The sequence below is a fragment of the Macaca nemestrina genome, chromosome 19 (genome assembly GCF_043159975.1).
Source record: "Macaca nemestrina isolate mMacNem1 chromosome 19, mMacNem.hap1, whole genome shotgun sequence".
NCBI lineage: Eukaryota > Metazoa > Chordata > Mammalia > Primates > Cercopithecidae > Macaca > Macaca nemestrina.
Genome location: NC_092143.1, coordinates 37,367,231 through 37,392,786, shown reverse-complemented (window position 1 = coordinate 37,392,786; position 25,556 = coordinate 37,367,231). Strand labels below are relative to the sequence as shown.

The following is a 25,556-nucleotide window of genomic DNA, read 5'->3' as shown; positions in this document are numbered from 1 at the left end:
CAGATCCTTCGAGGCATGCATTTTGACGGCCTGCTGCTCCAAGTCCAAATCCCACAGCTACTGCTAGCTAACTGGGTTTTAACTGACTGGTGTTCCCTGCCCGACCTGTGAACTTTGGGACCCCACCCCTCAGCTTGATGTCCCCTGTGCCCGAGAAACATAATCCAGAGATGTCCTTCATGGATTAAGTCATTGAAGATGACTTACACAAACAGTTTTAAAGCTTCAAAATTTATTGCTGTACATATTCTCATAGCATTTACTATGGAAATACTAATAGTGCAAATACTTATTTTGGACTTCATAGCATTTGAGAAATCACAAAGCTTGTTTATATCTTTGCAATTATTTATGAAGCTCTATATTATTTTAAAAATCCAAACAATTGATCCTATATTCAAAGAGATTGTATAACACTCTCTAGATCTCCTTTTTAGACAAAAAAAAACAAAAACAAAAACAAAAAAAACCCCTGGAAGCCACCAAGGGCATTTCTTTCCTTTATAATACATACAGCTTCTAACACTTTTTCAATTGCATGACTCTTGTTCATTCACAGATTCATTCAACAAATATTTAATGACAAGCTATTATGCGCCAGGCACTGGGCTAGGCTCTGGGAACATTAGGATGAAAAAGCACAATCTCTGCTTTTACGGTGCTTACAGTCTAATAGTAGAAACAGACATGCAAAAAAAAAAAATTACAATACAATACAATAAAGTGCTTCCATGGAGGTATTTACAAAGTGCAGTGGGAACTGGGAAGGAGGGAAAGAACATCTGCCTGGAGAAATCAGGGACAACTTCACAGAGGAGGTAGCCATTGAGCTGAGACTTCACCAATGATTAGGAATTCACCATGTAGATGGGCAGGCAAAGCGTGTTTCAGGCAAAGGGAACAACAGGTACAAAGACACGGAGGCCCAAGGGGCACTTCAAAGAAGCACGTAAAGAGGTTTTTCTTGAGCTGAAGGTGCAATGAGGATAGTGGCAGGATGAGGCCAGACAGAGAAGTAGGGATCAGATCATGAAGAGCCTTTTGACCATTATTCCATTTATTCAGCAGTTACTGAGTGTTTACTAGGTGCCAGTCACTCAGCTAAGCGCTGGGGCTGTAACGGGAAATCAGACAAACACATCCTTGCTCTCAGGGAGCTTACATTCTAGTAGAGAAATAGACAAAAAGCCAACAAATAAATAAAATACAGATTTAGAAAATATCTACAAGGGAAATAAACAAGGTGCTGAGGCAGAATACAGTGTCACAGGGATAGGCGGTAGTTAGGGTTATTAGCAAATGCCTCTTGGAAAGGATGTAAAACTCACACCTGCAGGGATAGGAACAATAGTGTGCTCCAATGTGAGCACCCACTATGTGCCAGGCACTGTGCTACACACTTTAGAAACAGTCCATCTCACTGAATCCTCACAACAACTCTATGAGGTAGGTATTATTATTCCTATTTCACTGAGGAGGGACAGGCTCAAAGAGATTAAATAACCTGACAAGTCATACAAATGGCAAAATCAGGATTCAGACACAGGTTCTCCTAATTTCAAAGTGCATGCTCTTAAAAATCACTCTAAACGGCATACAAAGATAAGTGAGGGAAATAATACGGTCACATTTGCCTGTTCTGATGATCTTTCTGATGACTATATGGAGTGAAAAAAAGGGGGATGGAGAGAGGGAAGGGGAAGAAAGTGGACAGATGAGCAAAAAAGGAAGCCACTGAAAGTCAAGGGGACAGGAAAGGCAGTTCATATGAAGGCAGTGGTCGTGGGGATGGAGGAGATGTGGGGTGCAGTCCGTAGTTCTAATAGGATTGATGAGAAGTCAGAAGCAAGGGAAAGGGCAGCATTGTGCTCACTCCTGGGCTTCTGCCTTGGGCAGCTGGAGAAGATGGCTTGCTTTTACCAGAGTGAGGGAATGGAAGAGGGTGTAGGTTTGTGGGGACCAGGTGATGAAGTTTTGAACATGTTGTCTTGTGGGTATACTGGGAACACCCTGGACTTACGGCATGGTCCCCAAGGGACACCATATAATGGCTTTCATACCTTGTTCTCCACCTGAGTGAAGTATATAAGCAAAAAAAACAAAAAAACACACAAAGTTTTATATGTGTATACATTGTGTTTTTGCTTTTACAAGCTGTTTAGAAAAGCACATATATCTTGGCTGGATTGGTTTGTAAGAAGAATATATGATCACCAAGCTGAAGTTACCCCAACCCTGATCACAAATGAAGAATCATGGACTCAGGGGAGGAAGAGAAAAGCCCTTGGACATCCATTCTCACTAGTCACACTAGCTTTTAAAAAGAAATCACTATGATCCTCACCCCCACCCCAGTTGGGACAGTCTGATGGGGCCAGGGCAGGCACCCTCTACCAGTTGGCCTCCAGGGTGTACAAGTTTCCCTGCTCATCCACCAGCAGGACTGCTTTAAGGAAACTAATGGCCCTAGGGTCCAGGGATCAAAGTTGAGTGTAAATCAGGAACTCCAAGAAGTGTTTATGTAGTTTGGCATAAAGGTCCAGGAAAAACAGCAGCCCAAACCTAGCCAGTCATATTGCTTTGACTATTCCCCTCTTCTTCCCTGCCTTGGGAACTGGAGGTAGTGATAATAAAATGTACAGGTGACACTCATGTGGAATTGGTCACACCCTTGACTGCATAATTTAGGGTCTAATTTTAAAAGAACTCAAGAGTTAAGAAATAAACACATCCTTCCTATAGAATGATTTTACTTTTGCTCTATCTCTCAAAATTTGTTTTAATTTGCTTATAACTACTCCCTCCCTTCCTCGGTATCAGATTAAGTATGTTTTGATTTTAGAACTCGTTTAATAATGTAATGCTAGTTTTCACAATTAAATATCAATAAATTCAAGTGGTATGAAAGTTACACTCACGAGTTGCAACAGAAAAAAGAATGTAAATATTTTGGAGGCCAGGCCAGGTACAGGTAATGGTTTGTAAAGTATTGCAAACCCTTTCATTAAGCAACTCTGCCTAGAAGCTGCCTCTCACTGTAGCCAAGAGTCTGACCTGCACCTGTTAACTCAGTAAGCTACTGGACGTTAGAGAGTGCCAAACATTCTTTTTTTTTTTAATGTCTTTATTTGGAAGTTAAATATAGATAAAAGATTGCATGGATGTCGCTTCAACAAGGATAAACTATGCTGTTTTTAAAAAACAATAAACATGGACGCCTTCTAGTAACACCTGAAGGGTACTTGTGTATCTGACTCATGTCCAAGGGAAGAAAAGGCCTTATTCTTACAGAACTATCAAAAGTCCAAGTCACAGGCAAGGAAAAAAAAATTACACATGCTAGATGATATTTAGCAGAAATTCTTAGAAATTCTGGTGAAAGCACGATTCTCACAATGTCCAGAGGCAACAGTTCATACTGCAAATGTATGCGCTATCTTCCTCCAACTCCATGTCAAACCTAAGGCCCAGGGATCAGAGATGAATGTAAATCAGAGGAAGGCTAACGAGGGGTTCTTTATTGTGTGTGCTCTTCAACAGAAAGAATTCCAATCAGTCTGTGAATATAATCATTTATTTGTCTTTACAGTGATGATGGAAGAATGTACAGGTGTCCCCTTTCAATAAAGTATAAAAATATGTTTATATACAGTGAAGTCACAATAATCTTTAACTGGGAAATTTATTTAGAATTCCTGATCTGTTCTTATTAAAACTGTGGGGGAAACAAATATCTTATGTAAGTGCTACATTTCCAGTAGATTGCACCTGGCATCAAAAGCTCAGCTTCATCTTAGGGTCCTGCTTGATATTACAAAAGACTAATTTTAAGTCCTAGGACTCAAAATAAACATGATTTTTTGAATAATAGATATATACATCAAAAATACATCTAAAAAGGCATTGGTTAGTGCTATTAAAAAGCTCTATGTGCTCGGGTACATTTTTTTCTTACAGGCAAAAGCCAGTGGAAACATTTTTGTTCAATTTCTAGGAATTTTCTCTTGGGGAAAGTCGGTCGAAAGTTACCTGTAAAAAAAAAAAAAGAACAAACTTAAGTAATCCCGTGATTTATCAGGTGAGAGGTCAGCAATACTCAAAAAAGAATTAGAGACTGAATTCCACTTAGAACCATGTTTTTACAGCCTTGATGAACATTTAGTTACAGCACTTCATAAATAAAAAGTGCTCAACATATCCCCTCATTGTTTCATTTTATTTTGATGATAACCTTTATTATCCTGTTAATTTTCCAAAGAAATCATATGTATTCTTCTATATGTTTATGCAAATATTTTCTAACTACAATTATCTACATCAGAATAAAAAGAGAATTCAAAGGGCATACGAATGAAAGAGCAGAATAGATACAGAACAATCCAAATATATTTTGAGAAAATGTAGAAAAATTTCTACTCAAGATACTTTATTTTACTTCACAATTTCTTTCACATGAGAGCATTTACAGATGACAGGCATGTGCCGAGTCTTCCTATTGTTTAACCTGGATGAAATGGCACTGTGCAACTGCAAATTGAACTATTTATGTATTTGATATCCTATCTCATGTATAGCTAAATATATTCACACCTTTGTTTTTATAGTCATCTTCTTACAATCACTTCTAAAATGTTTGTCTAATATCCTGGCATTTCTCTATGATTGTAAAATTTAAGTAACACAGTAAATTGCAACCTGCTATTTAACTAACCAAATAAATAAGTGAATAAACATCCACCTTACTAATAAGGAGGATTAGAAAGAGGTGAGGCATGATGAGGCCGGCCGACCTGAAGGGACCTTGGTTATCACTTATGAGCCCGTGAAGATGGCCATGTCCCACCCTTTACTCAACTAAGTCCTACCTTACCACAGGTTACCATGGACAGCTGATTAAGTCATGTGGTTGTCCTTTAGTTTCTTAAAACTTTTAGGTATATATGGTGTTATTTGAGTAAGGTAAATGTAATTTTCATAATTAAGAAGTACATCTAAATCCTTTCCAATCTACAAGTCTAATGGCTTAGTCTAATAATGCCATCCTCAAGTTTAGAAGATTGCATACATAATTTGAATCTCTCCCTACCTAACATGCCAAAATAATGGCTACTTTTAAAGACCTGATTAAAATTCTAATCATTCAATATTAGTTTGTTATTACTATTATCCACATTTGTGCAAGGCAATGAGCAGTTGCCAACTTCTATATAAGTATAGTGCCAGTGCCTACAACACAGGCTTGCTCAGGAATAGCCTTGATGCCAACCTGCAAAGTAATCCGTAAAGGAAGCAAAAGTTGGCTGGTGGTTCACGCTGTAATCCTAGCACTTTGGGAGGCTGAGACGGGCAGATCACCTGAGGTCAGGAGTTCAAGACCAGCCTGCACAACATGGCAAAAACCGTCTCTAGTAAAAATGCAAAAAATTAGCCTGGTGTGGTGTCAGGCACCTGTAATTCTAGCTACTCGGGAGGCTGAGGCAGGAGAATTGCTTGAACCCGGCAGGCAGAGGTTGCAGTAAGCTGAGATTGCACCCCTGCACTCCAGCCTGGATGACAAGAGCAAAATTCCATCTCGAAAATAATAAGAATTTTTAAAAAAGGAAGCAGAAGTCTAGTAAAACCTCAATTAGGTGACCCTTGATTATCTGAAATAATTTCATGAGAAAAGTCTGGAAAAAAACCAAAAAGCCCTGACAGAACAGAAGGGCTTTCTAAGAGTCCATTCTGAAGCAACAGTGCAGAAGCTGGATTAGGTGAGATCCAGATCCCTCCGTGCTCCAGAGACAGCATAGCTGAAGCCGTGGACAGCAGAAACACACTTCAGACCTCCCTCTGAAAGACTTCCAGCATTTTAAGTACACTCATCAAAGCCCATAAATACATCCTTGCCAGTTTGGAAAACAAAATCCAAGTATCAACACAGCATCTTCATGTCTTCAATAAGAAAAGAGAAAAAGAGCTAAAATAGCACTGAACTGGATTGAAATGTTTTTTTTTTTTTTTTTTTTGAGATGGAGTCGCGCTCTGTCGCCCAGGCCGGAGTGCAGTGGCGCGATCTTGGCTCAAGCAACCTCCACCTCCCAGGTTCAAGAGATTCTCCTGCCTCAGCCTCCCAAGTAGTTGGGATTACAGGTGCCCATCACCATGTCTGGATAATTTTTGTATTTTTAGTAGAGACAGGGTTTCATCATGTTGGCCAGGCTGGTCTCAAACTCCTGACCTCAGGATATCCACCCGCTTCAGCCTTCCAAAGTGCTGGGATTATAGGCGTGAGCCACCACACCCAGCCTGAAATGATTCTGTATGGTCAGGAAACTGTGATCCAGAAGTGCTGCCATGGATGGACATGTAAATGTAAGACATTATATGTACTATTGGATTTTGGTCTTGCTGTGGCATGAACCACTCCTCGATTAAGATAAAGGCACTCATGGAAGGGGAAAATTGTGTTAACAATTAAACTCACCCTCCGTGCAATCCCTACCCTTAGCCTGTTCCCCTACCAAACAGAGTTCTCTCTCACCCAGCTCAAGTGATGGCTCAAGTGAAAACCCTGAGGCATCCTCACCACTCTCTCACCCTCACTTCCAGGCAGTCACCTGGTCACGTGATTCTTTCTCCAGCTACATCTCAGATGTACCCGTCTCTTCTCCCAACCCATTGGCATGTCAACATCCTCCTAAAGCCACCATCATCTCTTGTGAGACTACTGCAGCAACACCCAATTGGTCTCCTTGCTTCCAAGCTTTCCCTACTCCAATTCTTGTATTCATGTAGCAGCCATAAGGCTCTTGCAAAGAAGCAAATCTGATCATGCTACTGACTCTTCAGTGATTCCTACTAATTTTCATAATCAATCTCAAGCAGTCATCAATCTCTCTAACAACCCACAGGTCCTAGGTGACTAGGTTCACCGCCCACACATTCCCCCCGCCCCTCCCCAGACGTACTACATTCCAACCACATGGATAATTTCTTCATTCCTTAAAGAAATCAAGTTTCTCCTTGCTGTTCCTTCTAATGAGAACACTTTTACCCAAACCTCCCCTGGCTCATTCCTATGTATCTTTCAGGCTCAACATAAATGTCACTTTCGCAGAGAGGCTTTGTTGACCCTTGACATCACATTAGCACCCCCATCTCTCCCTCTGTTTTGGCTTCAAAGGAAACAATAAATAATTGGTTTTGGGTTGGCAAAAAGGAAGACATGGCCTGCCAAAATAAAGCAGGATGGAAGCCAGGAAGCAAGACGCAACAGAAAGCCTTGGAGATCTGCATGTGCTCCTCTGAAGACAAGTATGCCCATGGCACAGAGCAATGAGCCTGGAATGTGAGTTTGAGATAAGATCAAAATGTGCATTTTTGTTGTTGTTTTTTGAGTGAGAGTCTTACTCCATCACCCAGGCTGGAATGTAGTGGCACAATCTCGGCTCACTGCAACCTCTGCCTCCCGGGTTCAAGCAATTCTCGTGTCTCAGCCTCTCCAGTAGCTACAATTACAAAATTCCAGCTATCCTACCACGCCCAGCTAATTTTTATATTTTTAGTAGAGACAAGGTTTCACCATGTTGGCCAGGCTAGTCCCAAACTCCTGACCTCAAGTGATCTGCCTGCTTTGGCATCCCAAAGTGCTGAAATTACAGGCATGAGTCACCAAAACCAGCCTAAAATTGTGTATTTTTTAAGGTAAAGTATTTATTATGCTTTTCAGTGTCCTTCTTGTTCTCCCCACATCAAATCTGTGCTAGGGAGAACCTAAGAAAAATAAAGAGATTTTGCTACTTTGCCACCATAACTTTAAAGAGAAGCAATATGCCCCACAGGCTACTGTGATGGAGATGACAGTCACCTTCCTCTCCTGGGGCCGTTCCTCCCTACCTGACAAAGTCCTTTTCTTCTGCTGCTGCTCTTCTCTAATGACACCTTAGAGGTTTTCCACCTGCTTTTAATAAAGGAGACTAGATCCCTTGCAAGTGACTGCAGGGGTGTGAATGTCCTCCCAGAATGGGAACAAAAGGATGCAATAACTTATATGGTCCTTCAATCCAGAGGAAAGAACCAAACAACAGCACATGCCTAACCCAAGCAGAGGAGTAGCTTTTTCATTCACTGCGGAGGAAGCTAAAGGGAAAATAACAAGAAAATATAACAACACCATTTTTTTTGTTCCTGAGATGGAGTTTCACTCTGTCACCCAGGTTGGAGAGCAGTGGCACAATTTTGGCTCACTGCAACTTCTGCCTCCCAGGCTCAAGTGATCCTCCCACCTCAGCCTTCTGAGTAGCTGGGACCACACGCATACAACACCACACCCAATTAATTTTTTGTATTTTTAGTAGAGATGGGGTTTTGCCATGTTGCTCAAGCTGGTCTTGAACTACTTAGCTCAAATGATCGCCCGCCTCAGCCACCCAAAGTGCTGGGATTACAGGCAGAAGCCATTGTGCCTGGCCAAGAAAACACAACATCTTAAGCTCCAAGTCACTCTCTCTGGTGTCAGTTTACCTGATCATATTCTTAGGCTTCATCTCCACTGTCCATTTCAATATCCATCTCTTCTGTATCAGCAGCTCGCGACAAGATGTCTGCCATCAGTGCTTCTTCCAATTTCTTGCGTACTTGCTGTACTCGCTCTTCCTGTTTCCTTTTTAAAAACAGAATAAAAAGGCACTGATAATTTGGCAAGTAATGACAATATGAAGCTGCTACAGAAGTTCATCCTTACTTCAAAATCATTAAATTTCTAAGAAGAATAGAGTTCCTTTTCAGATTTTGCAGAAGTTGCTTCTAAACATAAATCAAATCTCACCAATGAGCCTTGCCAAAAAGAGGAATATTCACACAGGCAGTTATCCCTCATCACACATGAAATTCTAGAAAGAGCAGATTGATGTCAGTGACCTTTTCTTCAACTTTGAAAATGTCGACTGTGTCAAAATTTGGGTTTATTCCTATAAGGACAATTAGAAATAACTTAGAAGCAGGAATAAAAGATGGAGGGAACATAAATAACAAAGGAAAAGTGACTTGTTCATGGAAGCACTGAGAAAGATGGAGAAAGCAGAGACATGATAAGCTGGGATTTGATTGACATTCCGTGGCTAGGTTAGTTAGGAGAGAGCTCTCTCCTGAGTTCCCAGGTCTGCAGGCAACAGGTCAGCATGAAGGAGCCAAGACCACATGATTCTGCACACTGAGGACAGACACTGGAAAGCTTCTCTTCTACTGAGAAAGTGAGTTGCTTAAGAACATGCCATGAGTTTCTCTGTGTCTCAGTGATTACAAAGGAACCTCAAAAGTGAGGGTTAATAACTCCAAGTCATTAAAAAGGCTCTGAACCACTAGATGAAGAACAAAGCACAGGAAGAAAGGCTACCAGTATACACTTTATCTTCAAAAAGTTTAAAAAAAAAAAAAGAAAGAAAGTAGAGCCCCTAGAGGGTAAGAGACAAATTCCTAATACGGGTCTAGCAAGCAAAGCTCGGTAAATATAAAGTGACATCCAGAACCAAATAGAGAGGCAAAGGTTGAAGAAAGACAAGAGAAGAGAGAAGGAGAGAAGACTGGTAGGAAAAGGTTCCAGCGGGAACAAGAACAGAAGGCAATGGCAGAGGAGGGTCAGCAGAACAGAAAAGGGGGCAAACCTCCTGAGACCAGAAGAAAGGAGATAAGGAAAAATGCAGAAAGGGAAATGAAGATGCAACAAGGAATATACTAAGGGTTCTACTGAAAAAAAAAGTAATTTTCTCTACCAATAATTGAGGAAGACAGATTGCAGCAATTCCCAAACCTGGGACAGCAGAGGGGTAGAGGAGCAATGCTATAGAAGACTGCACTAAGGGTCCCTGAGTATTCACTCCATAGGGACTCAACCAGCTGCCAAGTCATATTCAGTCTACTCAAGATCACACCCCTTTGACCAAATAAGACTATGTCCAAGATAGTGAAGGTGACACATATGTACTGCTTCCCACAAAAACTCTGGATATCTTTATGAAACTCCAAAACACCACAAAGAGTTAAAAAGTATAGACTTCCACTTATTAAATGAATTTTCAAAGAGGGAAGCTGTCACCGGGTCAGTCTTAGCTCTATAGCCTCTGTCATATTAAAAGAAACTGGAGTCCGACAGATTTTCATGCCATGGGACAGGGTCAAGCAGAACATATTTGTTTATTTCTTATACAGTTAGTCTCACCTCTGGGTCAGTGACTCAAAGTTTATGACAAATGACCTATTAGTTTCACTGGCAGGCTCTCACTGATAAGAGTACAAGAATCTCCACAGCTGTCCTAGAGTAACCTCATTAGGAACATGGGGAAAATGGAGCAAATGGCACCATCTGCAGTGATTTGGATGGAGAATTTTATCTTAAACTCTAACATTTCCCATTGATTTTCTTCTATCTCGAGCATTACTTTCCACATTTGTGAAAGCTGAAATTTAATCATTTGCCCATTGCTGTAGGCGGAATTGTAAGATGTCCCCAACAGTCCCCCTTCCCCAAAACCACCTCTATGTGCACTCTTTATATAATTCTCTCCCCTTAAGGGTGAGCAGAACTAGTGAATATGATGGTATATCTCTCCATGATTAGGTTACCAATCAACTGATTTTGAGTCAATCAAGAGAGATTACTGTAGTGGGCCTGACCTAATAGGACCCCTTAGTGGAGCTGGGATCTTCCTGACGGGAGCATAAAGGGGCACATGGAGGAGCCACAAGACAAGGAACTACAGGCAGCTTCCAGGAGCTAAGACAGCCACCATCCCATAGCCAACAAGAGAACAGGGGCCTCAGCCCTAAAACACAAGGAATGAATTCTGCAACCATCATATGAGCTTGAAAGAGAACCCCAAGCTTCAGAAGGGAACACAGTCCAGTGACACGTGTAAGACCCAAACACAGAACCCAGTCACACGAGGCCCAGACTTCTGACCTCAAAGAACTTCGAGCTAATAAATGGGTGTTGTTTTAAGCTGCAAAGTTTGTGAGAATTTGTTACAAAGTATGAAAAAACAAAACTACCCATCAATGCAAATAGTATCAAATATGCTAAAAATACTTGAGATATATCTTGTTGGGGTCTTCAGCTGGAGGTTTAATGTAGACAGACTATTGCATACACAATTAGATAAAGAGTAACAGTTCCATTTGCAGTAATTTATTTTGAACATGTACTAATTCAACAAGGAGTATTTGCTTCCTAATTTCTGTCATGACAATTAAATCAAATGAGCAATTTGTTAGACAAATTTACCCAAAAAGGAAATCATCCAGAATTGGCTTTGAGATAGTTTCCTCAACTATCAAAAGATCTGGTGTTGAAGCCATCAACATTCCTGTGATATAACTCAGAGAACCTCCATCAACACACATAAGGACCTGGCGGAATCCCTGCTGATTCAGTATTCATTCAAGATGGAAAAGAACTTGTCTCTGGAGTAATTTTCTTCCTCAAGGGTAAGAACAATCCAATGAGCAAGTTCATTCCTTTCATTGATTTTTTACATTTTGTTTTCTTAAAAAATAAAGTTTTTAAGAAACTTTATTCATATTCATATGCAATCAAGGCATATGAATACAACTTTGTACCACTTTTTATCTTTGCAAAATAATTACTTTAAGACCCAAGAAGGGCTTTCGCATTATAAACCTAGATAGACTTACCCATTTAAAAACATTTTCATGTCAACTTTGTATGGATTTTTAAAAAAAATACAAATATAGGCTGGGCGTGGTGGCTCACACCTGTAATACCTGTAATCCTAGCACTTTGGGAGGCCGAGGCAGGCGGATCATGATGTCAGGAGTTCAAGAGCAGCCTGGCCAATATGGTGAAACCCTGTCTCTACTAAAAATAAAAAAATTAGCTGGGCATGGTGGTGCTCGCCTGTAATCCCAGCTACTCGGGCGGCTTAGGCAGGAGAATTGCTTGAACCCAGGAGGCGGAGGCTGCAGTGAGCCGAGATTGTGCCACTACACTCCAGCCTGGGCAACAGAGCAAAACTCCATCTCAAAAAACAAACAAAATAACAAATATAAAACATTTTAAAATTACATGATTCGAAAGTGCCATCTGCTAGTTTTGTCTAGGAATGATACTCTAATTAAACTGATTTACATTCAGGGGACAGAAATAGTGAAGTATACACAAGGTCATATTTTTAAAGAAAATGCAATATACTATATAGTATCACTATAAAGTATCACTATAAAGTAATGATATTGAGGTCATAAAACCCATATAAGAATTGCTCTGTGGTCTTACTAACTGGAGTAGTTTTGCTTTTCCTGTGCAATGGTTTGCTTCTATTTTCTGGGTTCTACCAATCTGAGTTGGATGTTTTCCTTTTACCATTTGCTGCTGAAACCCTAACTTGTGAGTCAGCCTTAGAAAGAGTGAAAGGTGTCAGTAAATAGTTTGCGTCTTGCCTCATTCCTGACTCTGTTTTGTTGCTTTACCTGTGGTTTCTTCTTTCTTACTTGCTTCTCTTCTTGCTCTACTGTGTCACAAGTAAGTTTAAGAGCAGCATCACTATCATCTGATTTAAAGAGAGATTGGTTTCCAGACAAACCAATGAAGGAAGCAATCAGAAAAGGCATGACTGAGTGAAAGGGGTTCCTTATATTTATTTTTATTTTTCTAAGACAAGATCTAGCTCTGTCGCCACAGCTGGAGTGCAGGGATGCGACCACAGCTCACTGGAGCCTCGACCTCCCATGCTCAAGCAGTCCTCCCACCTCAGTCTCCCAAGTAGCTGGGACTACAGTTACATACTACCACACTTGGCTAATTTTTTAAAATTTTTTGTGGGGATGGGGTCTCACTATATTGCCCAGGCTGGTCTCAAACTCCTGGGCTCAAGTAATCCTCCCACCTCAGCCTCCCAAAGTGCTGGGATTATAGGCATGAGCCACTGTGTCTGTCAGAAAGAGGTTCTTTAGAATAGAAAGTCAGAATCCCAAATTGCAAAAGACACAGTAAAAATGATGCTTAGGGAATATAACTGATCTGGTGCCTGTCCTTTGGACATGACCATGATGATATCCCTGGCATGCAGCATTTACACCCCTTTCAAGCATGTATTTGTTATAATGGTCTTTTTTCACCTTCCATCAGTTTCTGTAAAACTCTGTAAAAAAAAAAAAAAAGTATAACTTTCTAGGTGATATATCACTTACCAGCTATGCCACTGAACCTAATGAACAGCATAAAATTTACCCAAATGTAAAAACCCAAGTTTATGAAGTCATGTTAAACTGCATTACCTGATGTCTTCATCTGTGACGATAAAAGCTTTGCAGAGGGGTTGAGATGTGTTAAGCCAAACAGCGGGGTTCTTTTCCACAGCAGCGGAGACTTGCCCTGTGATTGGCGCAGAGCTTGTGTGCAAAGCACTGGCAACAGCAGATAAAAGGGTCTCATCATTGCTACCTGGACCAACTCCTGCAATGAGAAATAAGTACTAGTTAAAGGAAATGTCTCAACGTGCTGAGCAAACTTTATGTGACCTAAAACAACTGATATTTTTATATATATTTGAGATCATATATGTAAAACCGATATAAAACAAAGCAGCAAAAGATAATATATCTACTCAATAGGTATGATACACTAAATAATTCACACTAAAGAAATAGTAACAAAATAGCTGAGCATTTTTTCTTACTTTAAAAAACAAATCCTCATGCTTGCTGTAAGCTTATAGCTGAGCATTTTAATAATACTTTACCAGAACTGTAAAACACATTTTCCAAGGTACTAAACTTTTAAAAAGTTGGCTATATTTCCCCAAGCAATGTTAATTATTTTAATGAGGTGAGACCTGGTGAAGCGACTATACTCAAGTATCCCTTTTAATGTATTCCTAGAGTACTGGTATAGTTTCTCCTTGTAGCTTTTAACATTAATTTCCAGAAATATCTCAGCAATTATCTTCTTTGTCTCGGGATTCAAAGAAAAAGCCAATGCAAGCAAGCTGTACCTGTGGCTTTAACAGCTTTTCTCATAAACCTAACAAAACAGCCAAAATCAGAGAATTAATAACTGCACACTTTGATTACTTGTAAGATACTGGCACCGTGTCACATGTAAATGCAATGGTTAAAGTCCTAAACCTGTTTAACTAGTTAAGGCCAACATTCCAAGAACATAAAGAGATAAGGCAACAATCTAACCATGAATTATGAGGATTTTTGAGCAATTCTCAATATATCAAGCTTTAGAAGCCAAATTTTTAATACTTGAAAAATAAACTCTTCTCTAGAACTCGCAGTTCTCATATAACACGAAAGGTAGACCAGTGACTGAATTTTCCACCCCAGATCCCACTGGCTGCTGTTGCTGGACCAAAGTGCATCTGTTCTCACTGCTACTTAGAGCACCAGTTTGTGGAGGGAGGGGCAGAAGGAGAGCTGTTAGTTGTTCTTGTGGTAAGAGGATGAGAGAAAGAGCAGGTGGTAGGGCCAGATGCTGCTATAAGCAGGAAGCTTGAGAAATTCTGTTACTCATCCGCATCCAGTGCTAAAAGCAGCACATGGGTTAGCTTCTGTGATGAACCTAACCTAAAACCAAAATTTTTACACAGAAAAAAATCTAAGATAATATACTACATGGCAGCATCCCTGTAACATACAAGTTTTTCATGTAGCTTCTGCCTGGCTTTACTAAAACACAAGAGGTACGTCATCCAGCAAGGCATATGACCTCCCAAGGCAAAGACCTCCTGTCAGTCATTGCTGAATCCACAGCATCTAACAGAGTGCCTGGCATGCAGTAGGTACTTAATAAATGTCTGCTCAACTGAACTTAGATAATACCTTGAAGACCTTTGGGTAGTTCCATGGTTTTTATAATTTGTTCTGTTACATCTGATGCACTAAGTCCTTGTAGCCTCTTCTCCCAGAAAAGCTGTAAGGCAAAATATCACTGTTAATAGATACATTCTTGAAACAAGAAAGTAGCGCATCGATGCTGTTGAATAATGAAATTTAAATCATTTCAATAGTTTCCTATAATTTCCTCATTTTTCCTTATAAAAAGCTAAATGATATTCCAAACGTGAATTATTTCAACACATCATAATCCTCTCAGATGACATTGCTCAAAAAAGGTTGTTTTATGTGACCTATTCACTTGTTACAGTACTATAGATGGTTATATGCTGTATACTATGTATAGTTTCTTATAGGGTATCTTCCAAAGAAAAGAATTTGAATTTTTTAAAGATTCATCTGGCATGAAATTTTAATGCTACGACTTATTAGGGAAAAGAAAACAAATTATATGATGTGTTATCCCTCTTTATCCAATATTATTAGAGAAAGAGCTACTCCAATATAGGATTTCTCCAAGACAATGAAGTTTAGCTCTTTAGCACACTTTTAAGGGAGAAAAGACCATTTTTAATGAAACATTTTCTAAAATGTTTTAGGTGCCTCCTTTATTTTTAAACTGGATGTCACATTCATGAGTGACTCCCTGCTGCACAGGGCCTGGATCACCATGGTCCTCAGTGGCCTCAGGTCATCATTATGGGCATCAGTGAGTACACTGAGAGGCTCTTCATGCCCTAGGGGCTATGGAGCTTTTTGCTTATTCAAACACTAACTGGTCCAAGACAATCACGGTTTTTATTTTATATCCTTTTCATGTTTGATTCTCTCTCCTAGTTATTACTTTTCACTAATATCACTCACCCATTCAACATATATTTATTGAGTTCCTACTAGGTACTGTGCTCACCCTGCAGATGTGACAGTCAGTAGCAGAGACAATATCACTGTCCTCATGCCTCCTTTCTTTTCTAGTCTGTTTCATATTTACTGCAGCCAAAAAAAACAGATAAAGGATTTCTATAGGACTCTGTATAATTGCCTTTAATCCCGGATACCAGGGCCTGTCACATAGTTGGTACTGAAAAAATATTTATGAGAATGACTGAAAATGGGAGCAACTGGACTCAGAGTGAGGATCTGGGGGACACACAAACCCATACTGAAATCTCAGCGGCAACACTGTCTCTAGATAGACGACCTTGGACAAGGTCTAAACCCATGCTGAAATCTCAGCTGCGATACTCTCTAGATAGAAGACCTTGGACAAGGTTTATAACCTCTTCAGAATCTTCAATTTATTTCCTCTTCTATAAATGTGGCAACAATAGCTATCACAAAAGATTACTGTGGGAGTTAAATAAGGCAATATGTATAAAGTATCCATTATAAACTGGGCACAAGATTTATCACATTTGCTTTTAGCAAACTGTGGCCACTCTGAGGGCTTTTGGGGCTTACATTCTGACTTCTAGATATATGTGAAGTATCAGATAATTGTTCTCCAGATAAATGAGAAGACACAGTAGTGTAATTCTATTTATGTTAGAAGAGCAATATGCTGAATTTGTAATAAGCACAACACTAGCACCAAGGAAGGCCTTTGGTATATAGTAACATCTTACATCTCTCTGCTAATCACATTATCAGTAGAATATGTTGTCAATATAAACAAGTCAACAATTCGAGGATATAAATGTATTACTCATCATGAATGAAAAGTAGTAAGGTGAAGGTAATAATTGATGAATGCAATAAATGTCCCAAGAAAACCTGCCTGCTTTCTACTTGCTCTTTGGTGGAATAATATCATCTGTGCTTTGAATATCACAGCTATAGAAAAAAAAAGGAAAACAAAACCCAGTTACATTTCTATTGAAAAAGTATCCAGGAGAATTAGTGAGGATAAGATTAGTAAGTGCTTTCAGAATTAAATATAATTAAACATTTGTATCTGTGTGTGTGTGTATATATATATACAATTTAATAAAAGCACTTACTAATCTCATAGTCACTGATTTGTAAAAATAAATCAACACTACCAAATAAAAGCATGGGAATTATGAACAGATACATTGTTTATATTTTACATCTAAAAGTTCCAATTCCAGATACTAAAAAATAATTTGTTTTATTCTATCTTTTTTAATTCTTAACTTTTAAACTTCTATCAGTAACAAGGAAAACAATACAAAAATTTAAAAAGAAAAATTTAGTAAAACTAAATCCCGGACTGAAATACAAGTATATGGCTCTAGCTTGTATCACATCCTGGTAACCACCACGTGTCATCTGATAGCCCTCAACTACGGCTGAAATTAGAATCTGCTATGTGTGGATGCTCTCTTTATAAGAGAGGACATAAGAAACTAAGATTTTGCATATGCTCTTTTGATAGTAAAAGCACCATTTCCAGAGTTCAGGAGCAAAAATAACAAAATTGTTATGCCATGAAAATGGAGATATATATATATATATATTTTTATGTATGCGTGTGTGTGTGTGTGTGTGTGTGTGTCTGTGTGTGTGTGTGTGTGTGTGTGTGTGTGTGTATCTTCCCCCACCCCCAACTCAGGGAAGAAAGGGGGAGTGAAAAAGGTCAGAGAAGGAGAGGAGGCTAGTTTAAGGAAACACTTAAATGGTCAAGGTCACTTCCTCTCCAACCTTTCCAACACTCACTCAAAGCTAACAAGCTCGCCTAATTTCACTGAAAACTGAAACAGTCCTCAGGAGGTAAATGTCTGTTTACATCTCAGTATGTTCCTAACTCACTTTTCTGTACATCCATCTTCTCAGATCCCTGTTTTATTTGTTTCGGCAGGGGATGCGGGCAAGGATTCTTTGCATTTTAAAATGCACTTTAAATGTACATACAGTAGGCATTATGCTAAGTGAAAGAAGCCAGTCTTTCCCACTCTGTGTGATTTCACTCCTATGATACCCTGAAAAGGAAAACCTATAGGGAAGGTTGCCAGAGATTAGGATGGAGGGGAGTCTGACAGCAAAGGCTCAGCACAAGCAACTTCTTTGGGGTGCTAGGACTGTACTTTCTGGTTGTTAATACGTGGAGACTTTGTCCAGCTTATATAATGACCATTTTCTTTTCTTTGTAAGCCTGTTCCTCAAGGAATGGCCCAATGTGCACTATTGCCCTTTCCCAAGCCTACTGCAACTTTATTAGCCCACCCCCTTTCTAGCCAACTTGCACTAAACCTACTCTAACAGTCAGCTCCTCTCACCAAATTCCAAGATCTTTTCTCATTATCTTTGGCCACTATAGCCCTCAGTGCTTCAGAGGGAGCAGGGGAGGAAAAGGTCTTCCTTTGCCTAAGTTTAAAATTTCCTGATCTACTCACTTAGGTGAGTAGGTTTTTCCTTGGAGATTCTGTTCACTTGGAAGTCTCCCCGCTTTCTCAAACATTAGCAGTCCAAAGACTTTAAGATTCAAAAGATGAGTAATACTCAAAATATTCAAAACATATGTAAGGACTCTCCCTCTATGATGGCTACCTAGTCTGTTGCACTACACTCCATAAGCACTACTGCTGTCATAAATCCTAACCTACTCACTGAAAATCTGATTTCCCCTGCCAAATTCAGTGGTTTTCTCAGCTTAATCTTGCTGCCTGGTATGAAGCCAAATGATCAATATATAGAATATGTATAAGGAACAGTGATTTAACATTTGGAAAAACTCCCAAAATGTGCTATCACCCTCAGTTATTACATCTCCCTCGAATCCTCAATAACCAGATACTCTGAGTGCATCTAATACCTTGTTCTCTTTGTCACTTTCCAGTATATTAGAACATTGGCTAGCTCCACATGCCTATCACCTTATAACACCGTCTGGGCAATGCCCTATCCAGGAAACCAGCTGATGGAGAGAGAAACATGGGATGGAATTAAAAGTCACTTAAAACCACAAAAGTGCCTAAAATTTAAGTGACAGTGCAGAGCATCTTTGGAGAAACCATCTTAGTGGTCACTGCAGTTCATCTCTACACATTTTCTCCGCACAGTTCTCCTAGGAAGGACATCAACGGAAGCACAGCTGCATGGACTTTACTCCACTCAGTGTCCCAAAGAACAAACATGAAGGTGTATTACAAAAACTGCTTCTTTAGTGAGGTCAATGATCAAATCTGTTTACTGAAAGTAAAATGAACCCACAATAGCATTTCCTTTTCGTAATTATTATGTATTCAACTTGGACTTTGAGGGATTTGTTCAATTTGCCTTATGAAGAATATACAAAGAGGATGAGAAAGAAACAGGGATCACAAACAACCCCTCAGCACCATTCACAGACAGTGATCCCTATTCTGATGCTCTGGAAACTGAGGCTGATAATGCTGATTATTATTTACCTTCATCACCCCGAGTTTATTAATATTACTCTGAAGAGATTTCTACTCTTTACTGAAGAACAAAAGAGATGGCTTACTAGGAAAAAGGAATTTGAGGATCAACAATATTCAACAAATACTCTTTGAATGCCCATGATATGTAACGTGTTTTTCTGGCACTGGGGATGCTTGGTAGGATAATCGACAACCACTGCCCTCCAGGAGCTGTTTGGTAGAAAACATGCAAAACTCTACAAGGCCGACTGCAATAATGAAGATACGTCTCTAACTTCAATTTGGGAAGATCTGGAAAGGCTTCTAGGAAGAGGTAGCCCTTGAAAATTGTGTAAGAATTCTATAGGCATGTAGAAGAGAAAAGACTATTTCAACCCAAGAATCATATGGGCAAGGAGGTAAGAGAGTGCAGGTCAGTGTTTCTAAAGATCTTATGAAGAAAAATAACCAAGGTGGCTTATTTTAAAAATATATTCCAAGGCCTCATCCCCAGAGATTCTATTCAGTAGGTCTGGGATTAGAGAGCTAGTTTTATTTATTTTTTTACAAATACCTTAGGTGATTCTGATGCAGGTTCGAGGTATGAGAAAGACTGGCTTGGTTTGTGTTGAAAGAATGTTAGTAGCTGGGTGCAGTGGCTCACACCTCTAATCCCAGCACTTGGGGAGGCCAAGGTGGGCGGATCATCTGAGGTGAGGAGTTCCAGACCAGCCTGTCCAACATGGTGAAACCCTGTTTCTACTGAAAATACAAAATTAGCTGGACATGGTGGCACATGCTTGTAATCCCAGCTACTCACGAGGCTGAGGCAGGAGAATTGCCTGAACCCGGGAGGTGGAGGTTGCAGTGACCCGAAATCACACCATCGCACTCCAGCCTGGGTGACAGAGCAAAACTCCGTCTCAAAAAAAAAAAAAAAAAAAAAGGTAGTGTGCATGTAGTGGGGGTGTAGTGACCACCAAGATCTCCAACTTTTATTCTTAAATATGCTGAAAGATTTTTTAAAATATTATTCTATCCTCTTCCTTGCAGACAACAAGAGGAAGACATTTGCCTTCTAATTATTTCATTGCAGGAGGAGATACGTTGAAGTTTATTTAAAAGTAGAGCTAATTGTTTAGGTATAAATCAAGAAAGGGCTTACCCAATGTTCTGTTTTACCCAGTGAAACTATGCCCAGTCATACTGTCTTGATGAAATAGGAGGAGGAAGAGGAGGAAAACTATCACTTAGCCATTAACACCTTTCCATAGGCCTGGCACTGTGCTAAGTGCTTTATGTACAGAAATTCAGTTAAACTTTCCTGCAGCATTTTGGAGAAGATATTACTCTCATTTACAGATAAAGAAACGGAAGCGTGGGGAACTTAAATAACTTACACAATTAATCAGTGGTGCAGCTGGAATTAAAACTCAGGTCAGTGTGATTAAACAGTCCTTCTCTTAACCAAAGCTCTGAAAGAGCATTTATATGTTTGGCTCCTGTTAGGTTATATAGTACAAGCCTCAGACACTTCTACTGCCATCAAAGGCTGATAATAATAGATCAGTAAATTTTAAGAGAAGTATCAAATTACTCTTAATCCATTTAACTCCTAAGTAATAGATACTCGTCAATTGTAGGTAATCTACGCCTGATGCCTGCCTCTTCCTTATGCAGAATTAAGAAGACAGGCTGATAACATATTGAGGCTAAGACCAGCATAGAATTTTATGGGGATACCAAATTGTCATGAGAAGTAGCTCACATGGTAAAAAATAAAGAATTGGCGTTAACATATATTCTCTGCAAATTAGCTTTCTTAGACCACAGTTGCAAATATCAATCACATAGAACATGAAATTTTTATTTGGTGAATAGAAATTAAAGAGACCCTGGCCGGGCACAGTGGCTCACGCCTGTAATCCCTTTGGGAGGCCGAGGCGGGCGGATCACGAGGTCAGGAGATCGAGACTATCCTGGCTAACGTGGTGAAACCCCGTCTCTGCTAAAAATACAAAAAATTAGCCGGGCGTGATGGCGGGCGCCTGTAGTCCCAGCTACTCGGGAGGCTGAGGCAGGAGAATGGCGTGAACCCGGGAGGCGGAGCTTGCAGTGAGCCGAGATCATGCCACTGCACTCCAGCCTGGGCGACAGAGCAAGACTCCGTCTGAAAAAAAAAAAAAAAGAAATTAAAGAGACCCTACTCCAAGAAGACACTTTCAGCTAAGCAACACTAACAATGATATGGGAGCAAGTATTCCAAAAAATGGAAAAAGAGATGGAGCGATTTGCATATATAACTGAAGGCTTTTGAATTTTTTCTGTAAGAACACTGTTTCAGATTAATTATAATAGCTACTTCTCCTGACCACACTGAAAAGCATCTACATCATATATCCTAGCACTATTTTCATAAATCATTATATCCAATTTGAAAAGTACTGATGTGTCTCTGTTGTGTTAAAAAAAATAATTCACTAGACAAAATGAAACTGATTTTCCATGTATACTCACAACCTCAAGAGTCAACCCTGAGGACAGGAATATCTAACTTATTAGCAGAGTGAATGGGATTGGGTTTTAGAATCTGAACAACCAATGTTCAAACTTGCTTTTTCACGAGCTTTATAAATTGGACAACTGACCTCTCTAAATATCAGTTTCATACTCTATGGAATGGGACAATATAAGCAATCTCAACGGGTTATGGGAACAAAATGAGGAAGTGTTATAAACACTTGACTATGCCCAGTACACAGCAACTACCATTTTACTATTTCGTTTCACCTGTGGCTTGTAGCACATTGCTGATCATACAATAGCACTTAATAAGTAGTTGGTCATTTTATTAAAATTAGTAAGTATAAACAAAGCAAAAATAATCAATTCTGAAAGGTAAGTATTAGCAAATGAAGAGACTGAGCACATGAATATGAATCTTCCCTTCCCTTCCTTCGCTTTCAGTTGGGGATTTCTTGCTACTACAAATATTTTTAAATTCTCCTCTTCCTCCTCTCCTCCAAGCCAGACTGCCTCTCACCTGGACCTAAGGTTGGTTGGGAGTACTTTGGTAAGCAGTACTGGCTATATAATTTACTGGGCCCAGAACAAATTAAAAATGTACAGCCTCTTGTTTAAAAAAATATTAAGAATTTCAAGGGTATATAGTGGCAGAGCATTAAACCAGGCATAGGCCCTTCCTTCTAAGTGAGGGGCTCTTTTAAGCACAAGGCCCTGTGTAACTGCACAGGTCACATGTCCATGAAGCTGGCATTGGTGGCAAGTATGGAGCAGCAGTAGACAGAAGGAGAGAAGAGAAAGGAGGTCCCTGCGCTGTGCAGCGGTACTTAAGGAAAGGCTGGGATGTAATCTCTTCCTGAAACTTTCTTAAAAGAAGGAGAACAACAGAAAACAGTTCTGGCCAGATCTATGCAATACAAAGGAACCTTTCCTTAACTCCTCATTAAAATAACACAAGGATTTTTCATCCCTGTAGTTTCTCATTGGGAGGAACAGGATCACTGCTAAAGCTCTCCATGGTGGAGCAGTATTAATTAGGAAGGTTGGAAGACCAGGGAATGAAACCATCATCACAGGAAGGAAAGGACTGAAGCCTAGAGAAGGATCAGAATTTTGCTCTATTTAAAGTCCAGTGGAGAGGATGGATAGCTTTTAATTAAGATTTTCTAAAACTGTAATCTTCTTGTTATTTTTGGTCCATCTAGTTCCATGATGTGATGATACTAAAGCCCTTAGAAAAACCTCAAAAGAGCTGTGAGCTTGTTTCAAGAATAGAAGGTGGGAGAGAATCAGGGAACACAGACTATATTTCTAAGCTGCAATGAATCAAAAAAGGCAAAAACAACCCTAACCAGTAGCATTAACTGTCTGGAGCAGAATTTCTCAGCCTTGGCATTCTTGACATTTGGGGGTAAATGACTATCAGCTTGCTTGGTTTATATACCCACAAGATGTCAGAAGAACGACCCCAGTTGTGACAACCAAAAAATATCTCTGGACATTACCAAATGTACCCAGGTAGGTGGGCAGTGGGGCAGTAAGAGGAAATGGGGGAAGCAAAATCATGTGTAGTTGAAAACCACTCGTCCAGAGAAAGAGAAAAAGGATAGGGAAATAAGGTTTATAAAGGCAGGCACCCAGATCTCACAGGAGAAACAGAAAGAAGGGTCCCCGCCAGCATGCACCATCACTGCAAGCTCCTCTCTCAGTTCTCAGTAGTGTGTCTCCCAGCTCCCCTCATTCATGAGCCTTAGAAGAACCTATCTAAATGGCTTGGAGGTGGGTGCCTCTTTTTCCTACTGCCAGACAACTAGGAGTGGTGGAGAACCCAGTCATTCTGGAGAGTCAGATAAAGCACAAGTGGGAGAAACATTTCATACCTCAGAAAATTGATAGTCAACGTATTTGCTGCTAGAAATGTGGTTGTAATTATTTTTAATAATTCAGATATACTTTAGATTAAATGGTCTTTTGTGGGTGGGTCTGGAACACTAGAGTCATTTATAATATCATTTCTGTTGGAAGATGTAGAGTTCCAAATAAATGAAACATGAAATTTTATATCACAACTTGTAAACTAGAAATTATCTGTATAGAGAGATGTCAGATTTTAGAAGGGGCTCTCTTATTTACCACAGGATCGGGGTTCCCACACCTGTGCGAATCTGTCACTGACTACTGAGAAAGGCACAGCTCCATTTAGAATGACTTTAAGTGTTCAAATGTAGGTACAGTAGCCAAATAGAACAGACAGGTTTATTTGGAACATGTTAATTTCCATAAATTAGCATGTAGCTGTCAGTAGGCCTGGCTAATTCTTACATGAAAACTGGAGAAAATTCACCAAACTGAGCCACACGAAAACCTAAAACTTATTTTAGCCCTCATGCATTATCTTAAAAAGCATCTTCCCTTTTGAAATTATAATCTCCGTTAGAACAAAAAATAAACTGACCAGAGAAATCTGCTGAATTTCAATAATGAAACTAAGGGAAGTTCATCTAAAACTTCTACATATCCAAATTCCTGTTTTTTATTGTTTATTTTAGACACCATAAGCTGAATATTAACCTCCAAGCCAAGAAGCCTGTAGAGCAACTTCAGAACAACTAGAAAAGTCAGGCATGAAGCCTGAAGGTCTAGAGCCTCTATGAACATCGTCCTTTCCACCTCAGATCTCCTCCTATTTTAGAGAAATAAGAATCTGCTGCCCTTCTAAGATTATCCCGCCACCTGCGCTCCTGATCACGTCTTCTACCTCCTCCTCTTCTTGCTCCATCAATTTGCCCAACTTCTCACATTTTCCATTTTTCCCTTCCTCTCCTGGGACATCTTCTTTTAAGTGACAAATGCACTTGAACACTGACAACTTAAAACATGTCCTTATTCACACTGCTTCCCCCTCAAGCCATCTTGATCTTCCCCTCCCACTAGCAGAGAGACCTTGTGTCTTATTTCCCCACATTCTATTCATTCTTTTCCTTCTAACCCAGGTTCTGCCCCTCTTATTTATATGAACACTGACCTTGCCCAAGGTTACAGTAACCTAATTACCAAATCCAATTCCTAGCTCAAGCCTCCCCTGTCCTACTTCACTGATATATTCGCCTGCTGCCAGGGGACTGAGGACCTTTCATGACAGTTCTCTGTATGTTTCTGTATTCTTTACTACTATTAAGCAACAAATTAAAATGTCTAACATTAATTGTCAAAGATTTAGACTATAAGCATTTTTCTTTTTTCTAATGAAAAAAATTTAAATGCGTAAGACGTAAGATATGTGATATACTTTTTAAAGTATATGAGGACAACAGTGTTAATGCTTTATGAAACAGAAGAACCAAAAGTTACCTTAAAAATCTCCCCATTTTTAAAGTTTTATCTGCAATCTACAGCTGTCAAGAGCATGATGCTAGACACAAAATTAGCACTCAGATGTTTGCGAGATGAATTTTTGGCTAAGTAGAGGGAGGACAGGGTGATAGAAAGTGCTGGTTTGGCAGCTAAATGCTTTAATCCTGGTGCAAACACTAAATAGATGTGCTTGGGCAAAGCACTTAATCTCCTTGCATATATTTTCACTAGTAAACTAGAAATCCTAATAACTGTCAGATCTATCTCAGGTTATCAAAACACTAATAAAATATGAGAAAGTTTTTTGAGAAAAAAACTTTTATCAAATTGCTCAGAATTTTTTTCTAATGTTAGGATTCCATCAATTCAATGAATATCTTACTCACTTTCATAAGGCAGTTACTAAAGCTAATCAAATAATAGAGACTCTTGTCACATAATTGTCGATTAAAGCAAAATCCAGAAAGTGTGTACTTTCTTGTCACTCTCAAAAAGCTA

The 25,556-nt window shown here is 39.5% G+C and overlaps 1 protein-coding gene across 4 annotated transcripts in view; it reads right to left on the bottom strand.

The window, feature by feature from the left end:
* Positions 1-251: 251 nt before the first annotated feature.
* LOC105489426 (methyl-CpG binding domain protein 2) overlaps positions 252-25,556 on the bottom strand; it is a 73,877-nt gene continuing 48,572 nt past the window's right edge. The window contains exons 4-7 of one of the 4 annotated variants that reach the window (XM_071085307.1): positions 14,824-14,914; positions 13,273-13,450; positions 8,506-8,644; positions 260-3,460 (exon numbers count right to left, since the gene is read on the bottom strand). In XM_071085307.1, the coding sequence (XP_070941408.1) occupies positions 8,518-8,644; positions 13,273-13,450; positions 14,824-14,914 (396 nt within the window). In that variant the 3' untranslated portion in view covers positions 260-3,460; positions 8,506-8,517. Of the gene's footprint in view, positions 3,461-3,503; positions 4,030-8,505; positions 8,645-13,272; positions 13,451-14,823; positions 14,915-25,556 lie in introns of those variants that run through there. The other 3 variants (XM_024795257.2, XR_011616873.1, XR_011616872.1) reach the window with 3 other exon arrangements.